The 22,757-nt window shown below is 41.7% G+C and overlaps 1 protein-coding gene across 1 annotated transcript; it reads right to left on the bottom strand.

Annotated features, from left to right (window-relative positions):
* Positions 1–8,855: 8,855 nt before the first annotated feature.
* On the bottom strand, positions 8,856–21,640 carry LOC115162788 (uncharacterized). The gene is made up of 6 exons (XM_029714214.1): positions 21,558–21,640; positions 21,230–21,251; positions 14,651–14,889; positions 9,536–9,674; positions 9,151–9,369; positions 8,856–8,937 (listed from the first exon to the last, which is right to left on the bottom strand). The coding sequence occupies exons 1-6, from the start codon at positions 21,638–21,640 to the stop codon at positions 8,893–8,895; spliced, it is 747 nt and encodes a 248-aa protein (XP_029570074.1). The 3' UTR covers positions 8,856–8,892.
* Positions 21,641–22,757: the final 1,117 nt, after the last annotated feature.

The raw sequence follows: 22,757 nt of genomic DNA, 5'->3' as shown, positions 1-22,757 counted from the left end.
TTCATCCTCAGATTTGTCGCCTTAACAGGATTCATAATGTCTTACGGGAGACTTGAGACAGACACTTTCAAAAGTCAAAAGAAAAAAGGGAAAAAAGGAAGTGGTACAAAATCCCACAATCCCTTGCTCTATCTCACTTTGCTCTGTACATGCACACCTGCTCTCCTACATAAAACAGAATACGGTATCAGTCATCCTCCTCTGAGGCTTTTTCAAGTTGCAGTGGAGGTCTTAAGCCACGTGCCGATCCATCCTTTCCCCAGACAGACAGCTCAGCATAGGGTCAGCCAGTGCATCAACATAGGGTCAACGCCTCTCACAACTAGGTGGGAGGGACCCTCTCCTCACCCTCTCTCTCTACAATGGCCAATAAAGAGCAAGCAGCTTGAACCGCTGACGCATACGTTTTGTGAAGCATGACTACTATGCCCACCCCGGGCTGAGACCAAAACCGATGGAGGATATGCATATGAATGACTTTTCTTTTACGATCCTCTCATAATCTAGGGTTAATTCTGAAGTTTAACAGAGGTTTTACCATAGTGTATAGGCGAGATTTATCACCGTTTGCCAGAGACTAACAGATTTATTTTAGAATATGGTTCCACATTTCTGCAATCTGCAGAATATTGAAACGACTGGTAGTAATGGCTGCTACACAGACAACTGAGCTGCAATCCAATCAGAGGAGGCTGGTGGGGGGATCTTTAGGAGGAAGGGCTCATTGTATTGGCTGGAATGCCAATAAGCATGAAAAACCTGTGTGTAATCCAATGCAGAATAGACAATTTGTGTTAGTGCAGACACTGTCCAAAAGTATTCCACTACAGAATAGAGGAGGACTCACTGTATCAATAAACTGCTAAATAATCCATTGACAGTACCTCACAGCAAGCCTATAAGCCCCTGTGTTCTGTGCATGTCCAATATTTAGCCTTTACGATGATGAGCCTGAGACTAGGGGAATGGATGGCACTGAACACACACCTCAGTCTCACACTGACTACTTACATTATACACACCTCAGTCTCACACTGACTACTTACATTACACACACCTCAGTCTCACACTGACTACTTACATTATACACACCTCAGACTCACACTGATTACTTACATTACACACACCTCAGTCTCACACTGACTACTTACATTACACACACCTCAGACTCCCAACAAAAAAGATACACCTTAATATCACTTTCTTTGAATCAAAGAAAAATCCCCTGTTCCTACCTTCGGCGGCACTCTCCTGCAGACTGACGTCTCTAGCGTGGCCTGAGAAGTGGATCCTCCTGTAGGTCTGTTCTCTGATGTAGATGACCACCACCCCTAGAGAGAGCTGGGCTGGGCTGCCCTGGTCCATAGTCTCTGCAATCAGAGTCCTCTGGCCCTGGGTCAGTGTCTGCAGCTTCTCTGTAGCCTGGGATGAATGAATGAAAAGTATTTTAGTCTGAAGTCCGACCCTAAGCAAGCCCTCCCTTGCACGTTTTTCTTTTTTTTTACACATAAATACCCTGACTAATAATGTAACAACACATGGATGTCCACGGTCAAGAGAGAGTGAGAGCAGGGGAGGTAGGGAAAAGAGAGGCCTGGAGATGGACGGAGTGAAAGGCATGACTTGCAGAATGAAAGGTTTTGAGGGGGAGAGAGAGGTGAGTGATGTGATGAGAAAGAGATGACTTGCGTAGAGAGCTGGAGTGTAGAGGAGTGGAGAGGAGAGGGAGAAGGAGGGCAGGGAAAGATGACATGTAGCCTAGACAGATGATGGGGGGGGGGGGGGACTAAGGATAGATTGGGACTTGCAGATAAACAATGAAAGATCCTGAACAGACAAATGGTTGCATTCACCAAGCAACGTTTTCATGAATGAGGTGGTATGGGCGAGAATTATGCTGCTATGACTTCAGGATTTTAAAAAATGTAAACTGCATTTTATTGATTATTGGTGTGATTGTGTTTATAATATGCAAATAATTTATTTTAACCTTTGGAGTTAATCAAATTCAGATAGATCACCCTACTAAATAATCATGTGTACTGTTTAGAGAACTCAAGTAGCAAACAACGTGCTTTGAATCTATTGAGCATTGCTTTTGCAACATGGAAAATCACATGTCAGCTCTCTCTCTCACACCATGGAAGCTCAGAGGAGATAAAACCCCCAAAAGCTGATAAGTGTGATCTGTATCATTGATGCCAACCCAGTGCCCATTACAAGCCAGGATCCAACCTTACCCTGAGGCTATACTTAGAGACATATGGTCCAACCTGTACAATGATTATGGGTAAAATTATAAAGTGGGATGGGCTTGATTTGCGACTCCTCCAACTGTGGTCTCATGGAATATTCATGAGGTGATTAGAGGAAAGCTTATTAATTCTTGATAAATTATTAACAAATTTACGATACATGGATGAGCTCTTCCGTTAGTTTTTTCCCTCCCAGAGTTTGATATAATACCATACTGACATCTACTGGAATGAAATCAGTACTACACCACAGTTCCTTTGATTACCATTATCAGTTCACTTCCTGATTATGCTTTTATTGAGGGCTCGTTATTCAGAGTTACCCTCTCTTTATAGAGTTGTTTCTATGATGTGTCCAATCCTTTGGATCCTATTGTTTTTCTATCTCTACCTGGTAATTTATTGACCAGTTAATTTGAATGAGTTAATTAATTAATGAATTGTGTCTTTGATGTGCCAGAGATATAATTTACCTGTTTAGCAATATACAGATTCCATCTCTGATATTTGATTAAAATTCTAGAATGGAACCAGTATAGGCCTACACTGTTCGAGGGCCTTAGGTTTTGCATGTGCACTGTCCCATATCTACCTGCTCAGAGTATCTTCAATTATACTGAACAAGAATATAAACGCAACATGCAACAATTTTAAAGATTTTACTGAGTTACAGTTCATAGAAGGAATCAGTCAATTTAAATACATTCATTAGGCTCTAATCTATGGATTTTACATGACTGGGCAGGGGCGCATCCATGGGTGGGCCTGGGAAGGCATGGGAGCAAGGCCCAGCCAATCACAATGAGTTTTTCCCCACAAAAGGGCTTTATTACAGACAGAAATTCTCCTCAGCACCCCCCTCCCCCTCCTCAGACGGATGTTGAGGTTCTGGGCTGGCGTGGATACACGTGGTCTCAGGTTGTGAGGTCGGTTGGATGTATGATGCCAAATTCTCTAAAACAACGTTGGAGGCGGCTTATGGTGGAGAAATGAAAATTCAATTACATGGCAAACAGCTCTGTTGGACATTCCTGCAGTCAGCATGCCAATTGCATGCTTGTGTTGTGTGACAAAACTTCACATTTTAGAGTGGCCTTTTATTGTCCCCAGCACAAATTGCACCTGTGTAATGATCATGCTGTTTAATTAGCTTATTGACATGCCACATCTGTCAGGTGGATGGATAAACTTGACAAAGGAGAAATTCTCACTAACAGGGATGTAAAGAAATTTGTGCACAACATTTGAAAGAAATAAAGCTTTTTGTGCATAAGGAACATTTATTAGATCTATTATTTCAGCTCATTAAAAATAGGACTAACATTTTACATGTTGCATTTATATATTTTTTCAGTATATTTGACACACTGGAAGAGTCAACCAGAAAAACGGAGCAAATTAGGATGCTATATGGCCCTAAACAGAGTACGCAGTTGCAGAATACCTGACCACTGTGACTGACCCAAAATTAAGAAAATCCTTGACTATGTACAGACTCAGTGAGCATAGCCTTGCTATTGAGAGAGGCTGCCAAAAGACCCACAAAATGAGGTGGAAACTGAGCTGCAATTCCTACACTCCTGCCAAATGTATGACCACCTTAGAGATACACAGTTCCCGCAGATCACATGGACCCACAAAGAATTTGAAAACAAATCAAACATTGATAATCTACCATACTGTATCTGTTAGGCAAAATACTGCAGTGTGCAATCACAGCAGTAAGCTCTGTGGCCTTTTGCCTTGAGAAAAGGGCAACCAGTGCAGCACAAACATTGTAAATACCACCAACATTTATCTTTTTATTTACCTTCCCCTACTATTTGTAACACAACTATTTGCACATTGCTAAAACATGATACATAGCTGATAAAATAACACTTGAAATGTCTTATCTATTTCAAACCTGTGAGTGCAATGTTTACTGTTCATTTCTTCAACATATATAAATGAATTGGCGAGTGCACTAGAACAGTCTGAAGCACCCGGCCTCACCCTACTGGACTCAGAAATCAAATGTCTACTGTTTGCAGATGATCAGCAGCACCAGAGCTTCTGCACAGATTATGTTAGACTTGGGCCCTGACAGTGAATCTCAGTAAGACAAAAATAATGGCGTTCCAAAAAAGGTCCAGTAGCCAAGACAACAAATACAAATTCCATCTAGACATGTTGCCCTAGAGCACACAAAGAATTACACCTACAGTACCTCAGCCTAAACATCAACACCACAGGTAACCTTCACAAGGCTGTGAATGATCTAAGAGACAAGGCAAGAAAGGACTTCTATGCCATCAAAAGGAACATAAAATTCAACATCCCAATTAGAATCTGGCTAAAAACACTTAAATCAGTTATCGAACCCATTGCCCTCTATGGTTACGAGATCTGGGGTCCACTCACCAACCAAGAATTCACAAAATGGGAGAAACACCGAATTGAGACGGCATGCAGAAATTCTACAAAAATATGCTTAGTGTACAACGCAAAACCCCAAACAATGCATGCAGAGCAGAATTAGGACTATACCTCTAGTTATCAAAATTCAGAAAAGAGCTGTTAAAATTCTACAACCACCTTAAAGGAAGTGATGCCCACACATTCCACCACAAAGCCCTCACCTACAGAGAGATGAGCCTAGAGAAGAGTCCCCTCCGCCAGCTGGTTCTGGGGCTCTACTCACAAACACAAACAGACCCCACAGAGCCCCAGGACAGAAACACATTTAGACTCAACCAAATCACGAGAAAGCAAAAAGAGAACCATTTGGCACACTAGAAAGAATCTATGACGACACAAGGTGAGACACAGATGCAGACACGGGAGGCAGATGGTTTGAGCTCTGATATTTATTCTAATCCAAGGGATAGACAAAAGGCAGGTTGGGGACAGGCAAGACTACATAACCAGGTCAGAATCCAAAACGGTATAGGGCGGCAGGCAGGCTCGAGGTCAGGGGCAGGCAGAATGGTTAGGCAGGTGGGCTCAGAGTCAGGACAGGCAATGGTCAGAACCAGGAGGATGAGAATAAACAGAGACGAGGGGGGGGGACCAGGCGCTAGGCGAAAACCTCTGGTTGAATTGGCAAACAAGACGAACTGGCCGACAGAAACAGAAAACACAGGTATAAATACACAGGGGATAGTGGGGAAGATGGACGTGGAGACAAACACAAGGACAGGTGAAACAGATCAGGGTGTGACAGAATCAACCAAAAAAACAGAGCAACTCTGAATTTTATCTGGCCCTAGACAGAGAGTACACAGTCTGTCACAGCAGCAAGATTTGTGGACAGTTGCCATGAGAAAAGGGCAACCAGTGGAACGCAAGCAATATTGTAAATACAACCTATATGTATCTATTTACATATTTTACCTTTACTACTGTACATAGTAACACTGTACATAGCCAATGATATAGCATTTGAAATGTCTATATTCTTTAAAGACTTTTGTGAATATAATGTTTGCTAATTTTTCCTTTGTTCATTTCCCTTTTGTTTATTGTCGATTCCAATTGCTTTGTTAATGTGAGCATATGTTTTCCATGCCAATAAAGCCCTTTGAATTGAACTGAAATTAATTGAGAGAGCAAGAGAGAGAGAGAGCGAGAGAGCGAGAGAGAGAGAGAGAGAGAGAATGCTGACAAGTGATATGTTTGCTCTTTAAGTATTTTACACAGTACACATGTTTATTTAGTAAGGTGATATAATATAATTTACATATTATAAACACACAAATAATCGATACAATAAAGTTTATATTTTTTTAAATCCTGAAGTCATAACAGGATACCACCTCATTCATGAAAAGACTCCTTGGTGAATGCAACCACTTGTCTTTTCAGGATGTTTAATTGTTTAGTTGCAACTCCCAATCTATCCTTAGTTCCTCCATCATCTGTCTAGGCTACATGTCATCTTTCACCATACCGCCCTCCTTCTCCTCTCCTCTCCTCTCCTCTCCTCTCCTCTCCTCTCCTCTCCTCTCCTCTCCTCTCCTCTCCTCTCCTCATCAGCTCTCTATGCAAGTCTCTTTCTCGTCGAATCACTCACTCTCTCATCCTCTGTGCAGTCAAAACCTTTCACTGTGCAAGTCACGCATCCATCTCCAGCGATGTCTTTCTACTCCCTACCTCCCCTTCTCTCACGCTTTCCTTTTTCCACCGGTTCCATGTGTCATTTTTTTCACTCAACTCCTCTAAACTCTCCTCCTCTGATTCACTCACTGCTCTCATCCTCTCCCTCTGTAACTCTCTCCCTCCCTTCCTCCTTATCTTGCTCACTCTGGCTATACTTCTTCAGTGCCATCCATTCCCCGAGTCTCAGTCTCATCATCGTAAAGGCTAAATATTGTACATGCACAAAACACAGGGGCTTATCGGCTTGCTGTGAGGCACAGTCAAGGGATTATTTTGCAGTTTACTGGTACAATGAGTCCACCTCTACTCTGCAGTGTCTGCATCGGATTATACTCAGTCTTTTCGCGTTTATTGGCACATGCACAGCTTTCTGCTCAGTTGGATTTGAGACTCACAGATTTATTTTAGAATATGTTTCCTCACTTCAGCAATCTACACTCTTGCAACAGCTGGTAGTAATGACAGCTGCACAAACTGTAATATCCCTTGCCCATACCCTTTGGTAAAATGTATGTACAATGTCCGAATTAACGCTAGATTATGAGAGTATTGTAAAAGAAAAGTCGTTCACATGCATATCCTCCATCAGTTTTGGACTCGGCCTGTGCCCGGATTAGTAGTTACGCTTCAAACTGCAGTGGTTTAAGCTGCTTGCTCTTTTTTTGGTTGAGATCGTAGGCCCCATGTGCTTTATTGGTTGGAAGGGAGGTAGCCGTGTAATTATAGCGAGTGAGAGGGTGGTAGTAGTAGTACTCGTTGTGAGGGGCCGGGATGGGTGGGTGCACTGGTTGACCTTGTGCTGAGGGAAAAGATGGATCGGCAAATGACTTAAGCACTCCACTGCACCTTGAAAAGGCCTCAGAGGAGGACCACTGATACTGTATCTGTTTGATGTATGAGAGCAGGTGTGGATGTTCAGCCCAGCGGGAGATAGAGCTTGTAGGATTGTGGGATTTGCTTCCACTTCCTAGAACAGTTTAACCAATTGGATCCAAGCACCGCGGTTCTTTTTTCTTTGTAATTTGCAAGGTGTCTGTCTCAAGTCCTCCGTCAGACTTTAGAAATCCTGTTAAGGCGACAAATCTGAGGATGAAACTTTCAAAGAGCTTTGGCACTTTGGGCAAGATATATGATAGCCTACCATGTCTTTGCCTGTATACCGATGCTGAATTGCATTGAATCAGGAAAGTTTCCTCTCACAACCTCTACAAGCAAGAATGTTGAATTTAATGTTATTTTAACGTACTTTACCGGTTGTCCGTGCGCTTGGTCCTTTTGGCGGTCGTAATGTGAGACAATATATCAAACGCTCATTTCTGCCCAGCGTACAATTCAATTCAAACAAACCACCTGCAGTTGGACACTGACATTTTAGAAGATACATGTTCGGCCGCATCGAGAATGAGGATTGTATCGCCAGTACTAGGTTAGTTGAAAATCTATGGTAACGTTGTGTATAGGCAAACCTGTAATGTCCAGTAATGGACACCAAAAATCTTTGGTTATATCATATTATCTGGTGTACAATCTGTAGCTACTTTATGAACAGTCTCCTGGATGGGGAGAATGCAGTTGCCTCCTGGCCTCCTGGTCCGGCTGGATGCTGGCGTGAGCCATCTCTCCCTCGTCTCTGTGGAGGATCACTGACATCAAGGCCAGGTCCTCTTGGCCCTGCAGAAGAGGGAAGTCTGGGAATGACATCAGAGTGTTTGTATCACAGCCACCCTTCCTACAAACGTAACAGATTGATATATTATACAGGACACAGGGAACGTGCCAGACACATCCTGTAACCCTCTCAAAGGATATCGGGGTTGAGAAATGGAGGCTGGCTTATCGATTGTGTGTCAGAGTCTGGCTCATAACACCGTTTCATGTCATAGCATCTGAAGTTGTTTTTGTGAGCAGGGGAAGGGATCGTTGTTGTTGTTGGAGTCATCTTGCTCTTTGACATCAACACTAGCATCATCACCATTTCCTCTTTCTCGTCATCATCACCGCCATTTCCTCTTTTTCATCGTTTTAATTGTGCCATCATTTTCATACCTATCTTCATCAGTGTTACACCGTCAACATCCATCAACATCATAACAATTATATGAAAGACACATTCGCTGGATAATAATTGATTTCAAAGAATCTTCAACTCTCATAACCACACTCCACCCATTCAACATGTGAAATGCCAAAGACTTAGCACTGAAGCAGAGCTTTAAACAAACTCTTCACTGATTGTTTGTTTTTCATTCGTTTTATTATAGCCTTTCATTACCTTTGTCCTATTTTTCTGTGCCTCTAAAATAGGCATATCTTGTGTGTGTGTCCTGGCTACACTCTCTCCCTGTCTTCTTCTTTCTCTCATGCCCACCTGCTGGTTGCTCTCAGCATTGTCTCACCGCTGTGACCTCCTACGACACGCCCACATTCCCGGTGTGACTCAGCCCACCAGGCACAGCAAAACCAGCACACGCCAGAGGCAACAGCCAATCAGGATGGGTTACATCAGGTTTATGGAAATGTCCTGGGAAACTCCTGTGGCGCCCTGGGAAATTAAGATGTAAAGACAAAAGATAATCTGTCATTTCAATTTAAATAGCCCGACTCCTTTTTGGCAGATACGCATTGATTTTTATACATTTTATATAATATATTATATATAATATTTCACTTCTATTTAATTACGGTGAATACAGTAAACACTTTGAAAATCCAACTGTTATCTTTTCAAAATAAAGAATGCATCTGATCTCTCCACCTCTCTGAGCTGTGTGTGACTCTCATGGATGTCTGGATTGCCAGGCGGAGGACACAGGAGACACAGGTAGGTGCCACTACGTTGGACTGTCACCGACAGCAGCAGGACGGAGAAGTCACATTCAGAGATGTCCCTGACCAGAATTACTCTGGCTTCAACAGGCACAGTCCAGTCTTGGTAATGGTAGATGAGAGGGTGCAGCTCTTTATCCAGCCAGCCCTGTTATTGCATATGGATGAGCACATTTCTAGTACAAATACACAGATTACTCCAGGTATGTGATATATATCTATAAGTCCATTTTTGGCAATACACATTTTTTATTTCAAAATATTAATGTAGAAAATCCTGCATGTCAAATTTGTTGTGACATAATATTGTTTACCTTGTCAGTGAACTCCCACTCCACAAGGAGATGGTGGTGTTCCAGACTTCTCAAACACTGAGTGAGGAGGCAGGACAGATGGACGTTAGAGCCTGCTTCAACTGTCTGGTTTGGGCTGGTACCCACACAACCTGGAGTGCTACACACTGTGAATACTACTACTACTACTACTACTACTACTACTACTAATACTACACACACACACACAAAATGAACATGCATAGCAGAAACCACATTCAATACTATTATTTATTTACATTATAACATGAACATGCATGATCTTACCTGTATATTAATGTTATTTTCTTTTTTTTAATTAAGACAGTCCACTCTGATCCGTCTCTATTGTCAATGTGCATCTTCACTTTGAACACTTTGCTTACAGCTACAAGGTGCAACAAGTTACAGCAACATACTGGTGGTTCACCTTCACTAAACAGTGTGTATGTGTCTGTGGGTGTGTCTGTGTCTGTGGGTGTGTCTGTAGGTGGGTTGGGGGGGGGCAGTTGTGCATGTCAATTTGTGGTCAACCGATCTCTTTAGTTAAACCTGAGATATACACTGAGTATACATAACATTAAGAACATCTGCTCTTTCCATGACATAGTTGAAAGCTATGATCTCTTATTGATGTCACTTATTAAATCCAATTAAATAAAACAAAATGTTATTGGTCACGTGCACATATTTAGCAGATGTTATTGCGGGTGTAGAGAAATGCTTGTGTTCCTAGCTCCACGTGTAGTAATATCTAACAATTCACAACAATACAAACAAATCTAAAATAAATAATGGAATTAAGAAATATATAAATATTAGGACGAGCAATGGTTGGCATTGACTAAAATACAGTACATACATATGAAATGAGTAAAACAGAATGTAAAAATGATTTAACTGACTAGTGTTCCATTATTAATGTGACCAGCGAGTCCATATCTGTGTACATAGGGCAGCAAGCCTCTAAGGTGCAGGGTTGAGTAACCGGGTGGTAGCCGGCTAGTGATGGCTATTTAACCTCTACGGGATCGGTGGGACGGTTGAGCTAACGTAGGCTAATGTGATTAGCATGAGGTTGTAAGTAACAAAAACAATTCCCAGGACATAGACATATCAGATATGGGCAGAAAGCTTAAAATTGTGTTAATCAACCTGCACTGTCCAATTTACAGTAGCTATTAAAGTGAAATAATACCACGCTATTGTTTGAGGAGAGTGCACTTTTTATTGTGCCTGGGCTGAAATAATACATTATGGCATTTATCTTGCATTTCTCTTGCATTTCAAAGAATATGCATGTTTTTTCTTTGTATTATCTTTTACCAGATCTAATGTGTTATATTCTCCTACATGCATTTCACAGTTCTACAAACTTCAAAGTGTTTCCTTTCAAATGGTATCAAGAATATGCATATCCTTGCTTCAGGTCCTGAGCTACAGGCAGTTAGATTTGGGTACGTCAATTTAGACAAAAATTTAAAAAAAGGGTTGGATCCTTAAGAGGCAGTCTTATGGCCTTGAGATAGAAGCTGTTTTTCAGTCTCTCGGTCCCAGCTTTGATGCACCTGTACTGACCTCGCCTTCTGGATGATAGCGGGGTGAACAGGCCGTGGCTCGGGTGGTTGATGTCCTTGATTACTTTTTTGGCCTTCCTGTGACATTGGGTACAGTAGGTGTCCTGGAGGGCAAGCAGTATGCTCCCGTTGATGCGTTGGGCAGACTGCACCACCCTCTGGCAGTTCAGTTGCCGTACCAGGTGGTGATCCAGCCTGACAGGATGCTCTCAATTGTGCATCTGTAAAGGTTTGTGAGGGTCTTAGGGGCCAAGCCGAATTTCTTCACCCCTACCTTGTCACAACACAACTGATTGGCTGAAACACAGAACAAACAACTCCAGTACCGAAAGTAAGTGTGAGGGATGTTGTTGCATGTGTGTGTGTCTGAATCTACTACCTTGGCCTGCTGTAACTATATACAGTATGTGAGTGAGATGTTAGTAAATTCCCGAACTAAGTGTTTTCTTCATTCTAGGTTGCAGCCAGTAGCAACAAGAAGAAGCGCTGCAATGTGTGTGGACGCAAGAAGGACAGGAAGACACAGTACACATGCATCAAGTGCAAGAAATACATTTGCAACACACACACTGTAAAACTCTGTCCCTTATGTGATACACATAGAAAGTATGAAAAAACAGTGACAACAATAAGAATAGTAGATATAATACTAATGAAAAAAATACAAATATAACAAATAAAACAAATAGAAATGAAATAATAGTCAATGTTCGGATTAATTCAACAAACAAAGATGACTGGTCCACTTATACAGTCTATTAATTATAATACATGGAGAGAATAGTACATTTTATTTTTCTTCCCTTAGGTTGTGGCAATCTGTGACATACTATGCTGCCAACTCTAACCTCAGACCTTTGCCCCAAAAATATACAAAGTTTATCTTTGTTTGATTGTTCTGTGAATGGAAAAAAATACATTTTGAATTTGGGGAAGGAGTCTCTAAATAATACCCACAGCACATTCGGGAAGTATTCAGACCCCTTAACTTTTTCCACATTTTGTTACATTACAGCCTTATTCTAAAATTGATTAAGTTAATTATACACACACAATACCCCATAATGACGAAGTGAAAACCGTTTTTTTGAAATCTTAGCAAATGTATTTAATAAAAAACAGAAATACCATATTTCCATAAGTATTGTGACCCTTTTTTATGAGAATCAAAATTGAGCTCAGGTGCATCCTGTTTCCATCGATCATCCTTGAGATGTTTCTACAACTTGTTTGGAGTCCACCTGTGGTCAATTCAATTGATTGGACATGATTTGGAAAGGCACACACCTGTCTATATAAGGTTCCACAGTTGACAGTGCATGTCAGGGTAAAAACCAAGCCATGAGGTCAAAGGAATTGTCTGTGGAGCTCCGAGATAGGATAGTGTAGAACCACAGATCTGGGGAAGGGTACCAGAAAATGTCTGCAGCATTGAACGTCCCCAAGAACACAGTGGCCTCCATCATTCTTAAATGGAAGAAGATTGGAACCACCAAGACTCTTCCTAGAGCTGTCCGCCTGGCCAAAATGAGCAATCGGGTGAGAAGGTCCTTGGTCAGGGAGGTGACCAAGAACCCGATGGTCAGTCTGCCAGAGCTCCAGAGTTCCTTTGTGGAGATGGGAGAACCTTCCAGAAGGACAACCATCTCTGCAGTACTCCACTAATCAGGTCTTTATGGTAGAGTGGCCAGACGAAAGCCACTGCTCAGTAAAAGGCACATGACAGCACATTTGTCAAGAGGCACCTAAAGACTCTCAGACCATGAGAAACAAGATTCTCTGGTCTGATGAAACCAAGATTGAACTTTTTACCTGAATACCAAGCGTCACGCCTGGAGGAAACCTGGAACCATCCCTACGGTGAAGCATGGTGGTGGCCCAGCCTGAGCCCAGACTTGAACCTAATCGAACATCATCCAACCTGACAGAGCTTGAGATGATCTGCTCAGAAAAATGGGAGAAACTCCCCAAATACAGGTGTGCCAAGCTTGTAGCGTCATACCCAAGAAGACTCGAGGCTGTAATCGCTACCAAAGGTGCTTCAACAAAGTACTGAGTGAAGGGTCTGAATACTTATGTAAATATATTTTTTAATATATTTTTTTAATTTTTAATTTGCAAACATTTCAAAAAAACTATTTTTGTTTTGTCATTATGGGGTATTGTGTGTAGATTCCTGAGGGAGAAAAAACGATTTCATCCATTTTAGAATAAGGCTGTTAGGTATCAAAATGTGGAAAAAGTAAAGGGGTCTGAATACTTTCTGAAGGCACTGTACAAGTATATTAATATCATTATTTGGCAGCAGTTACACAACATCTTATCTAATTCAAATTAGTTTATCATTGAAATATGAGAATCGATAGAATTCTAGATAACTGAGCATCTATCTATTGTCTTTTTGAAATCCACAGCACATATACCATGCAGAACAAACGCAGAATGTCTCCGATAAGGAATCCCATCAGCTCTCGTCACTACATTTCTATCTGGAACATCACTCATTTGTTGTCGAAACATGGCCCAGGTGGTAGCTTCTGATAGAAACATGGCCCAGGTGGTAGCTTCTGATAGAAACATGGCCCAGGTGGTAGCTTCTGATAGAAACATTGCCCAGGTGGTAGCTTCTGATAGAAACTTGGCCCAGGTGGTAGCTTCTGATAGAAACATGGCCCAGGTGGTAGCTTCTGATAGAAACATGGTCCAGGTGGTAGCTTCTGATAGAAACATGGCCCAGGTGGTAGCTTCTGATAGAAACATGGCCCAGGTGGTAGCTTCTGATAGAAACATGGCCCAGGTGGTAGCTTCTGATAGAAGCATGGCCCAGGTGGTAGCTTCTGATAGAAACATGGTCCAGGTGGTAGCTTCTGATAGAAACATGGTGCAAGTGGTAGCTTCTGATAGAAAAGTACCCAGAACATGGTTGCCATATTCTCAGAATCCCAGAAATGTGTATATTTACAGTAGCATGTCTGTACTTTCTCACATTTGCCATTTAAGCGTTGATGATGCCTGTTATACCAAAACAATACAGTTATAATGTGGAAAAGAATAGGCAAATTGCAACAGAATCACTTGGGACCAGTGTCGTGGGTAATATATTACTGACAGTGATATTGAGAGCTTCTGTCTGCATTTATGTCAAAATTATGTTGATAAGATAGCCTTGTTCTTTCAATGTCCTGTACCTACATAGTACTCTAAATACCCCAATTCATGTTGATAAGTTCACTTACAGTAGTTAGTGCATATATCTTCATACTTTTTGTACTATATACACACATCACTGGAGGCTGGTAGGAGGAGCTATTGGAGGACAGGCTCATTGTAATGGCAGGAATGGAATAAAAGGAACTGAGTCAAACGTGGTTTGTTTGATATCGTTCCATTTATTCCATTTCAGCCATTACAATGAGCCCTTCCTCCTATAGCTTCTCCCACCAGCCTCCACTGACACACATCCTTCCCTGATCAGTTAAGACCAAAGTGCTATGGGGTGAACAGCTTCTCCACACTTTGTGTAGGCTGCTTTTGCCTTTACATGTTCCTCCGTTTTTGCATGAGCTGGACCACAGACTGTGACCTGGGTCTGGGGTCTTTGGGTGAACTCCAGGTAAAAGACCTCCAGGAATAGCGCCACCTGAAGCCCTCACTTCCCTCACTGATGGCCAGCTTCAGCATCTTGTGCAGCTCCTCATAGGAGTCATAGGTGGGAAGGCACAGCTGGTTAAAACAGGTGTGTGCAGTGGGCAGGGTGCTGTGTGTAGGAGCAGCGATAACCTGGAATGAGGGGCAGAGGGTGGGTGTCAAAACCCCCGGTGGGCAGCTGGGAGGAGCCTGGGGTGAACTGCAGCAGGCGGGCAAACTCCTCCCGGGCGAAGCTGGACACATCACCTTCTTTCTGAAGTGCCACGACCCTCCGACGATCACAGCAGGGGCCTTGAAGTCCTACACGTTGATGTCCCCTGTACTACACATCAACAGCTCATTCTCACAAGTTCATTCAAACCTTCGAAAAAGTGCTCCACCTTGCCTCATCAATTGAGCTCCTCCAGATATCAGCTCCACCACTTTTTCCAGCTCTCCTAGAGAAGATATGGGATGTATCGGAAGCAAATAGAAGCAAACAGAATGAAACGGGAGTGACTGAATTTGTAGAATAGAAACTTGTTTTTATTGCAAAACATTTTCCGCTGCAAAATGTTTTGCTACGGTGTGCAGTAATGGAATACATCCCTGGTGGTGTCCACTATCTGCCTCAGGTGAGAGGAAGACAGTCCTTTTCTCTGACTATGATGGATGGGGCTCATGATGCATACCTCACAGCAATAAATCAAAGCTCTCTCCTTCACAAACTCTCTCCGAATGATCTATACTGAATAAAAATATAAACGCAACATGTAAAGGGTTGGTCCCATGTTTCATGATCTGGAATAAAAGATCCCGAAATGTTCCATATGCACAAAAAACTTAATTCTTTCTCTCAAATGTTTTGCACAAATTTGTTGACATCCCTGTTAGTGAACATTTCTCCTTTGCCAATATAATCCATCCACCTGACTGGTGTGGCATATCAAGAAGTAGTGGTCTAAAGTCCTTAAGTAAAAATACTTGAAAGTACTATTTAAGTCGTTTTTGGGGTATCTGTACTTTACTTTGCTATTTATATTTTCCCCAACTTTTACTTTTACTTCACTACATTCCTAAAGAAAATAATGTACTTTTTACTCCATACATTTTCCCTGACACCCTAAAGTTACATTTTGAAAGGAAAATGGTCCAATTCACACGCTTATCAAGAGAACATCCCTGGTCATCCCTACTGCTTCTGATCTGGCGGACTCACTAAACACATGCTTTGTTTGTAAATGATGTCTGAGTGTTGGAGTGTGCCCACGGCTATCTGTAAATTATTTACACTTTTGATACTTAATTATATTTTAGCAATTACATTTACTTTTGATGCTTAAATATATTTAAAACCAAATACTTTTAGACTTTTACTCAACTAGTGTTTTACTGGGTGACTTTCACTTTTACTTGAGTCATTTTCTATTATGGAATCTTTACTTTTACTCAAGTGTGACAATTGATACTTTTTCCACCACTGTCAAGAAGCTGATTAAACAGCATGATCATTACACAAGTGTACCTTGAGCAGGGGACAATAAAAGGCTACTCTAAAATGTGCAGTTTTGTCACACAACACAATGCCACAGATGTCTCAAGTTTTGAGGGAGCATGCAATTGGCATGCTGACTGCAGGAATGTCCACCAGAGCTGTTGCCAAAGAATTGTATGTTCCTTTCTCTACCATAAGCCACCTCCAACGTTATTTTATAGAATGTGACAGTACGTCCAACCAGCCTCACAACCGCACACCTTGTGTAACCACGCCAGCCCAGGACCTCAACATCCGGCATCTTCGTCTGGGACCAGCCATCCAGGCAGCTGATAAAACTGAGGAGTATTTCTGCCTGTAATAAAGTCCTTTTGTGGGGAAAAACAGATTCTGATTGGCATAGATTATGGCCTAATGAATTTATTTAAATTGACTGATTTCCTTATAACTCAGTAAAATCGTTGAAATTGTTACATGTTCTTTTTATATTTTTGTTCAGTATATGTGTGTGCTCTAGGGCAACAGTATCTAAATATAATTTGTATTTGTTGTCTTGGCTACTGGACCTTTTTTGGAACACCATTATTTTTGTCTTACTTAGATTCACTGTCAGGGCCCAAATCTAACATAATCTGTGCAGAAGCTCAGGTGCTGCTGTAGGTCCTTCCTTGTTTGGGGACAGAAGCACCAGATCATCTGCAAACAGTAGACATTTGATTTCTGAGTCTAGTAGGGTGAGGCCGGGTGCTGCAGATTGTTCTAGTGCCCTTGCCAAATCATTGATGTCGAGGAGGGTGAAGCTCAACCTGCATTCCTTTCTCACCCCATGGCCCTGAGGAAAGAAATATGTGGTTATTTTTAACTGCACAATTGTTTTTTTTTTTGTATATAGCTTTTATAATGTCGCATGCTTCCCCCCAACACCGCTTTTCATCAATTTGTATAGTAGACCCTCATGCCAAATTGAGTCAATAGCTTTTTTGAAAATCAACAAAGCATAAGACTTTGCTTTTGTTTTGTTTTGTTTTGTTTGTCAATAAGTGTCAGTCTGTCGTATGGTATTTCGGTAGAAAGCCAATTTGACATTTTCTCAGGACATTGTTTTCACTGGGGAACTGTTGGAGTCTGCTGTGCTGCAGGGGACTTTTCAGAGATTGCTGTTAACGCAGATTCAACTGTAATTATTGGGGTCAAATTTGTCTCCACTTTTGTGGATTGTTGTGATCAGACCTTGGTTCCAAATATTGGGGATGATATTAGAGCTGAGGATAGTGTTGAAGAGTTTAAGAACAGCCCATTTGAATTTGTGCTCTGTATATTTTATCATTTTGTCTAGTATACCATCAACACCACAGGCCTTTTTGAGTTGGAGGGTTTGTATTTGGCCCTGTACTCATCCAATGTAATTGGAGAATCCAGTGTGTTCTGGTTGTCTTTAATAGCTGATTTAAAGTTTGGTAAATGATCATCTAAAAGTTGTTGTTCTTGGTTCTTTGTTATGTGGCCAAAAAGATTGGATAAGTGGTTTATCCGTACATCTGCATTTTGGATAGATAGCTCTTCGTGTTGTTGTTTGTTTAGTGTGTTCCAAAAGCTGATAAGTGTGATCTGTATCCTTGATGCCAACCCAGTGCCCATTACAAGCCAGGATCCAACCTTACCCTGAGGCTATACTTAGAGACATTAGACACATGATGAAGTGGGATGGGCCCGATGTGCGGCTCCTCTCTCCTATCTCCGGACTGTGGCGTATCTCAGATTTTATGAGTGTGTGTGGCCTCAATGAATATTCATGAGGTGATTAGAGGAAAGCACATGAATTCTTGATAAATTATTAACACATTGACGACACATTGTGGTGCTCGTCTGTTTTTGACCTCCCAGAGGAGCGTGATATGATGCCATACTGATATCCAGTGGAATTAAATCAGCACCACGCTGCCAGCATGGGGAGGAATTTACTGTGATCGACAAATACAGTCCCTCTGAAGACCATATCAGATTATGCTTTTATTGAGGGCTCATTATTCAGCTGTACCTTCTTTTTATGGCTATTTGATCCTGTTGTTTTTCTGTGTCTGCTAGGTAACGAATTGACCAGTTAGTGTGTTTGGTGTGCAATTTACAGATTCCGTCTCTGATGTTTGATTAAAATGCTACAATGCTACAGCATAGGCCTACTCTGAGGGCCATGGGTTTTGCAGCTGCTCTATCCCATATCTATCTGCTCGGAGTATCTTAAATTAGATCATTCAGAGAGTCTGTGAAGGAGAGAGCTTTGATTTACTCCTGTGAGGTGTGCATCATGAGCCTCATTCATCATAGTCAGAGAAGAGGACAGACCTCCTCTCACCTGAGGCAGATTGTAGTCATTAGTGAACACCATAGCAAAATGTTCCGCAACAAGGGTTTTTATTGGACAAATTCAAGTAGGTCACTCCCCATTTCATTACGTTTGACTCTATTTGCTTCCGTTTGGATCCAAGTGAATACACCCCAGATCTGTGGAACAGAAAGTCAAAGGGGATGCTTCATCTCCATGGAAACAGCAGCTCTACTTCACCTCCTCATAGACAGAGGGCGCTAAAGGCTACTCTACAGTCTGCAGGAGCCCCACTGAAGGAAGAGTTTGAATGATTTGAGCGTATTATCAAAGGAACTACATATGGTGAGAAGGTATTACTACTTTTTTTATCCTTCTAACTGGAACAAAAAATGTGTTTAAAACAGCCTTTAAAATGCCCATGAATTGAATCAGTAGACTGAAAACACACAATGTGGTTTAGTCCGTTGGTCTTCTGGGGAAGGGGAGAGAGAGAGAGAGAGAGAGAGAGAGAGAGAGAGAGAGAGAGAGAGAGAGAGAGAGAGCTCAATCCACACACACATACACACTGTTTAGTGAAGGGGAACCCCCAGTATGTTGCTGTAACTTTTTGCAGCTTGTAGCTGTAAGCATTTCCACAGTGTTCAAAGTGAAGAGGCACATTGACCATAGAGACTAGGGTGGACTGCTTTTCATCGTCATTAGCCAAAACAGATAGATCAATATGTAATCCATCGCGGAGTCAAGAATAGGTAAGATAATGGTCATGTTAAAATGTATGTAAGGAACATTATTGAAACTGTTGGTCACCCAAGAACATGGAAATATAATGGTTGGCACATTGGCAACATGGCTGTTCTATCTGTGAAAGGGACATACTTATATGACTGGCAGACTGGTGCAATTTACATGTTGAATCATTGTGTACGGTGCCTTCGGAAAGTATTCAGACCACTTGACTTTTTCCACATTTTGTTACGTTACAGCATTATTCTAAAATTGATTAGATGTTTTTTTTCACCTCATGAATCTACACACAATACCCCATAATGACAAAGAAAACACAGGTTTATAGATATTTTTGATAAAACATACAAAAATGGAAATATCACATTTACGTAAGTATTTAGACCCTTTACACAGTACTTTGTTGAAGCACCTTTGGCAGTGATTACAGCCTCGAGTCCTCTTGGGTATGACGCTCAAGCTTGGCACACCTGTATTCTTCTCTGCAGATCCTCTCAAAATCTGTCAGGTTGGATGGGGAGCGTTGCTGCACAGCTACTTTCAGGTCTCTCCAGAGATGTTCGATCGGGTTCATGTCCGGGCTCTGGCTGGGCCACTCAAGGACATACAGAGACTTGTCCCGATCCACTCCTGCGTTGTCTTGACTGTTTGCTTAGGGTCGATGTACTGCTGGAAGGTAAACCTTCACCCCAGTCTGAGGTCCTGAGCACTCTGGAGCAGCTTTTCATCAAGGATCTCTGTACTTTGCTCTGTTCATCTTTGCCTCGAACCTGACTAGTCTCCCAGTCCGTGCCGCTGAAAAATATCCCTACAGCATGATGGTTCCACCACCATTCTTCACCGTAGGGATGGTGCCAGGTTTCCTCCAGAAGTGACGCTTGGCATTCAGGCCAAAGAGTTCAATCTTGGTTTCATCAGACCAGAGAATGTTCTGAGAGTCTTTAGGTGCCTTTTGTTAAACTCCAAGCTAGCTGTCATGTGCCTTTTACTGAAGAGTGGCTTCCGTCTGGCCACTCTACCATAAAGGCCTGATTGGTGCTGCAGAAATGGTTTGGTTTTAGCTCTGACATGCACTGTCAACTGTGGGACCTTGTATAGACCAGTATGTGCCTTTGCAAATCATGTCCAATCAATTGAATGTACCACAGGTGGACAACAATGAAGTTGTAGAAACATCTCAAGGATAATCAATGGAGACAGGATGCACCTGAGCTCCATTTCGAGTCAAGTAGCTTTTGTGTGTGTGTGTGTGTGTGTGTGTGTGTGTGTGTGTGTGTGTGTGTGTGTGTGTGTGTGTGTGTGTGTGTGTGTGTGTGTGTGTGTGTGTGTGTGTAAAATGACATATATCCATTGTTTTGCTGGAATGCAATGTTCGTAACCTATATATTTTACTGTGTTATGTGGTTGTCTCACCTAGCTATTTTAAGATGAATACACTAACTGTAAGTTGCTCTGAATAAGATCATCAGCTAAATTACTAAAATGCCAAATGTAAATGTTTTACATACAGATCTCATCTGCATTGAATATTTTTTTTCTAGCACTTTTTAAATATTGATGTCACAAATGTATCATTTGAACTATTCTTTATTAAAAATGTCGTTATTTGTTATATTCGGACTGTTGTCTGAGAGTGAGTGTATAGCATTTTGCTAATAAAACCATGATTATTTGTCTATCTGAAATGAAACAAGTGATAGATTTGAAACAAATACATGTTTGTCATTGAACAACCACATGCCATGATTAGATAATGACAAAATGCACAATAAAAGGGCTTAATGGATAAAACCGTCACCATATGATATACCACTACCAAGACCGAATTGTCACCGTTGAACCAAGAGTGTTTCTGGTTCGGAAACATCTCTGAAGGTGACTTCTCGCTCCTGCTGCTGTCGGTGACAGTCCAACGTAGTGGCACCTACCTGTGTCTCCTGTGTCCTCCACCTGGCAATCCAGACATCCATGAGAGTCACACACAGCTCAGAGAGGTGGAGAGATCAGGTATATACTTTATTTTATAAAGATAACAGTTTGACTAAGCATTAAGTACAATTATATGTAAATAATAATAATCATAATCATAATCAACGTGTATATGCGGATAAAGGAGTTGTGATATTCAAATCAGATTGACAGATTAGATTTCGTCTTTACACCTTGATTTCCCAGGGCGCCACAGGAGTTTCCCAGGAGATTTCCATGAACCTGATGTAACCCATCCTGAGACAGACTGTACCTGCTCGCTCTAACACAACACAGGACACAAACTGCTGTGTCACACTCCAGAGGCTCAGGGCCCCGCCCCCTCCCACACCATCTAGAGCAGAGGGCATCTAGGTTACCATGGTGAGCACACTGTGTACAGAACAGGGGCTTTAATTCCTCTATTTTGAGATGATCACACAGCCATTTCTTACACTCGATACAGTCCTTGATAATACACAGGTTTTTTGATTGACCACTTGACTGAATGAACGTGTGTGTGTGTGTGTGTGTGTGTGTGTGTGTGTGTGTGTGTGTGTGTGTGTGTGTGTGTGTGTGTGTGTGTGTGTGTGTGTGTGTGTGTGTGTGTGTGTGTGTGTGTGTGTGTGTGTGTGTGTGCCTGTGTGTGTGTGTGTGTGTGCCTGTGTGTGTGTATGTGCGTGAGCTCATGTGCATATCATTCCCAGCCCAAGACTCACCCCAGCAGAAAACCTCTCCCAGAGGAGATAATAACAGTGGTGTTTTTTTGTCCTTTAAACAATTCAAGTATATCCACTGGGATAGAGTCAAGAACCAGCCCAACCCTCCCTAAAGACTCAGACACACACTGTGTTGAGGCTAGTAGCTTGGCTTTTTCAAATGGAGAGAATGACCAAATCTCCCATTGTTCCTTTGTGACACTGCCGAAGAACCACTGTGCTTGAGTCATTTCAGAAGGGGTGAAAGTCTGTTATTTTGGAAGAGAATCCAGAACCGCTTATATCCACATTCATCTCTTACACTCTAATCAGAGTGGTTATTGATTAAGATTCCTATAATGTAGCTATATAAATATAATGTATTACTATTACTTAGAAGATCCATCCTTCTTGCTAATGGTCCCCTGGGTGCAGAGGAGTCTTCTCAGCTCAATGCGTTTCTATGTGTACAGCAGTTCAACTGCTCAGTAATTAATCAGGACATCAATTATTGACAACTAACATTATTGTAACCCTAACAGAGATGGACAGTTATTATGTTTGACAGGTAGGGTTTTTAAAAAACAGGAAGTGGGTAGAGGGATTATCTTGCACATGGTTTCATCCACCAGCTGGCTCTCTCTGTAGCAATTATCCTGGGGACATTCCACAGGATATGTACAGAACATTCACAGACCATGCACAGGACAATCAATTACATGTGGTGTGATTTTTTATTTTTTTTTGTCTTGGTGTGAAGTATTTTAGTTGAAAATATATAAACAATTAT

This window comes from Salmo trutta, chromosome 26 (genome assembly GCF_901001165.1).
Source record: "Salmo trutta chromosome 26, fSalTru1.1, whole genome shotgun sequence".
Classification (NCBI taxonomy): domain Eukaryota; kingdom Metazoa; phylum Chordata; class Actinopteri; order Salmoniformes; family Salmonidae; genus Salmo; species Salmo trutta.
Note: the sequence above shows the minus strand (reverse complement) of the source record. Positions and strands in the feature narration are given on the sequence as shown.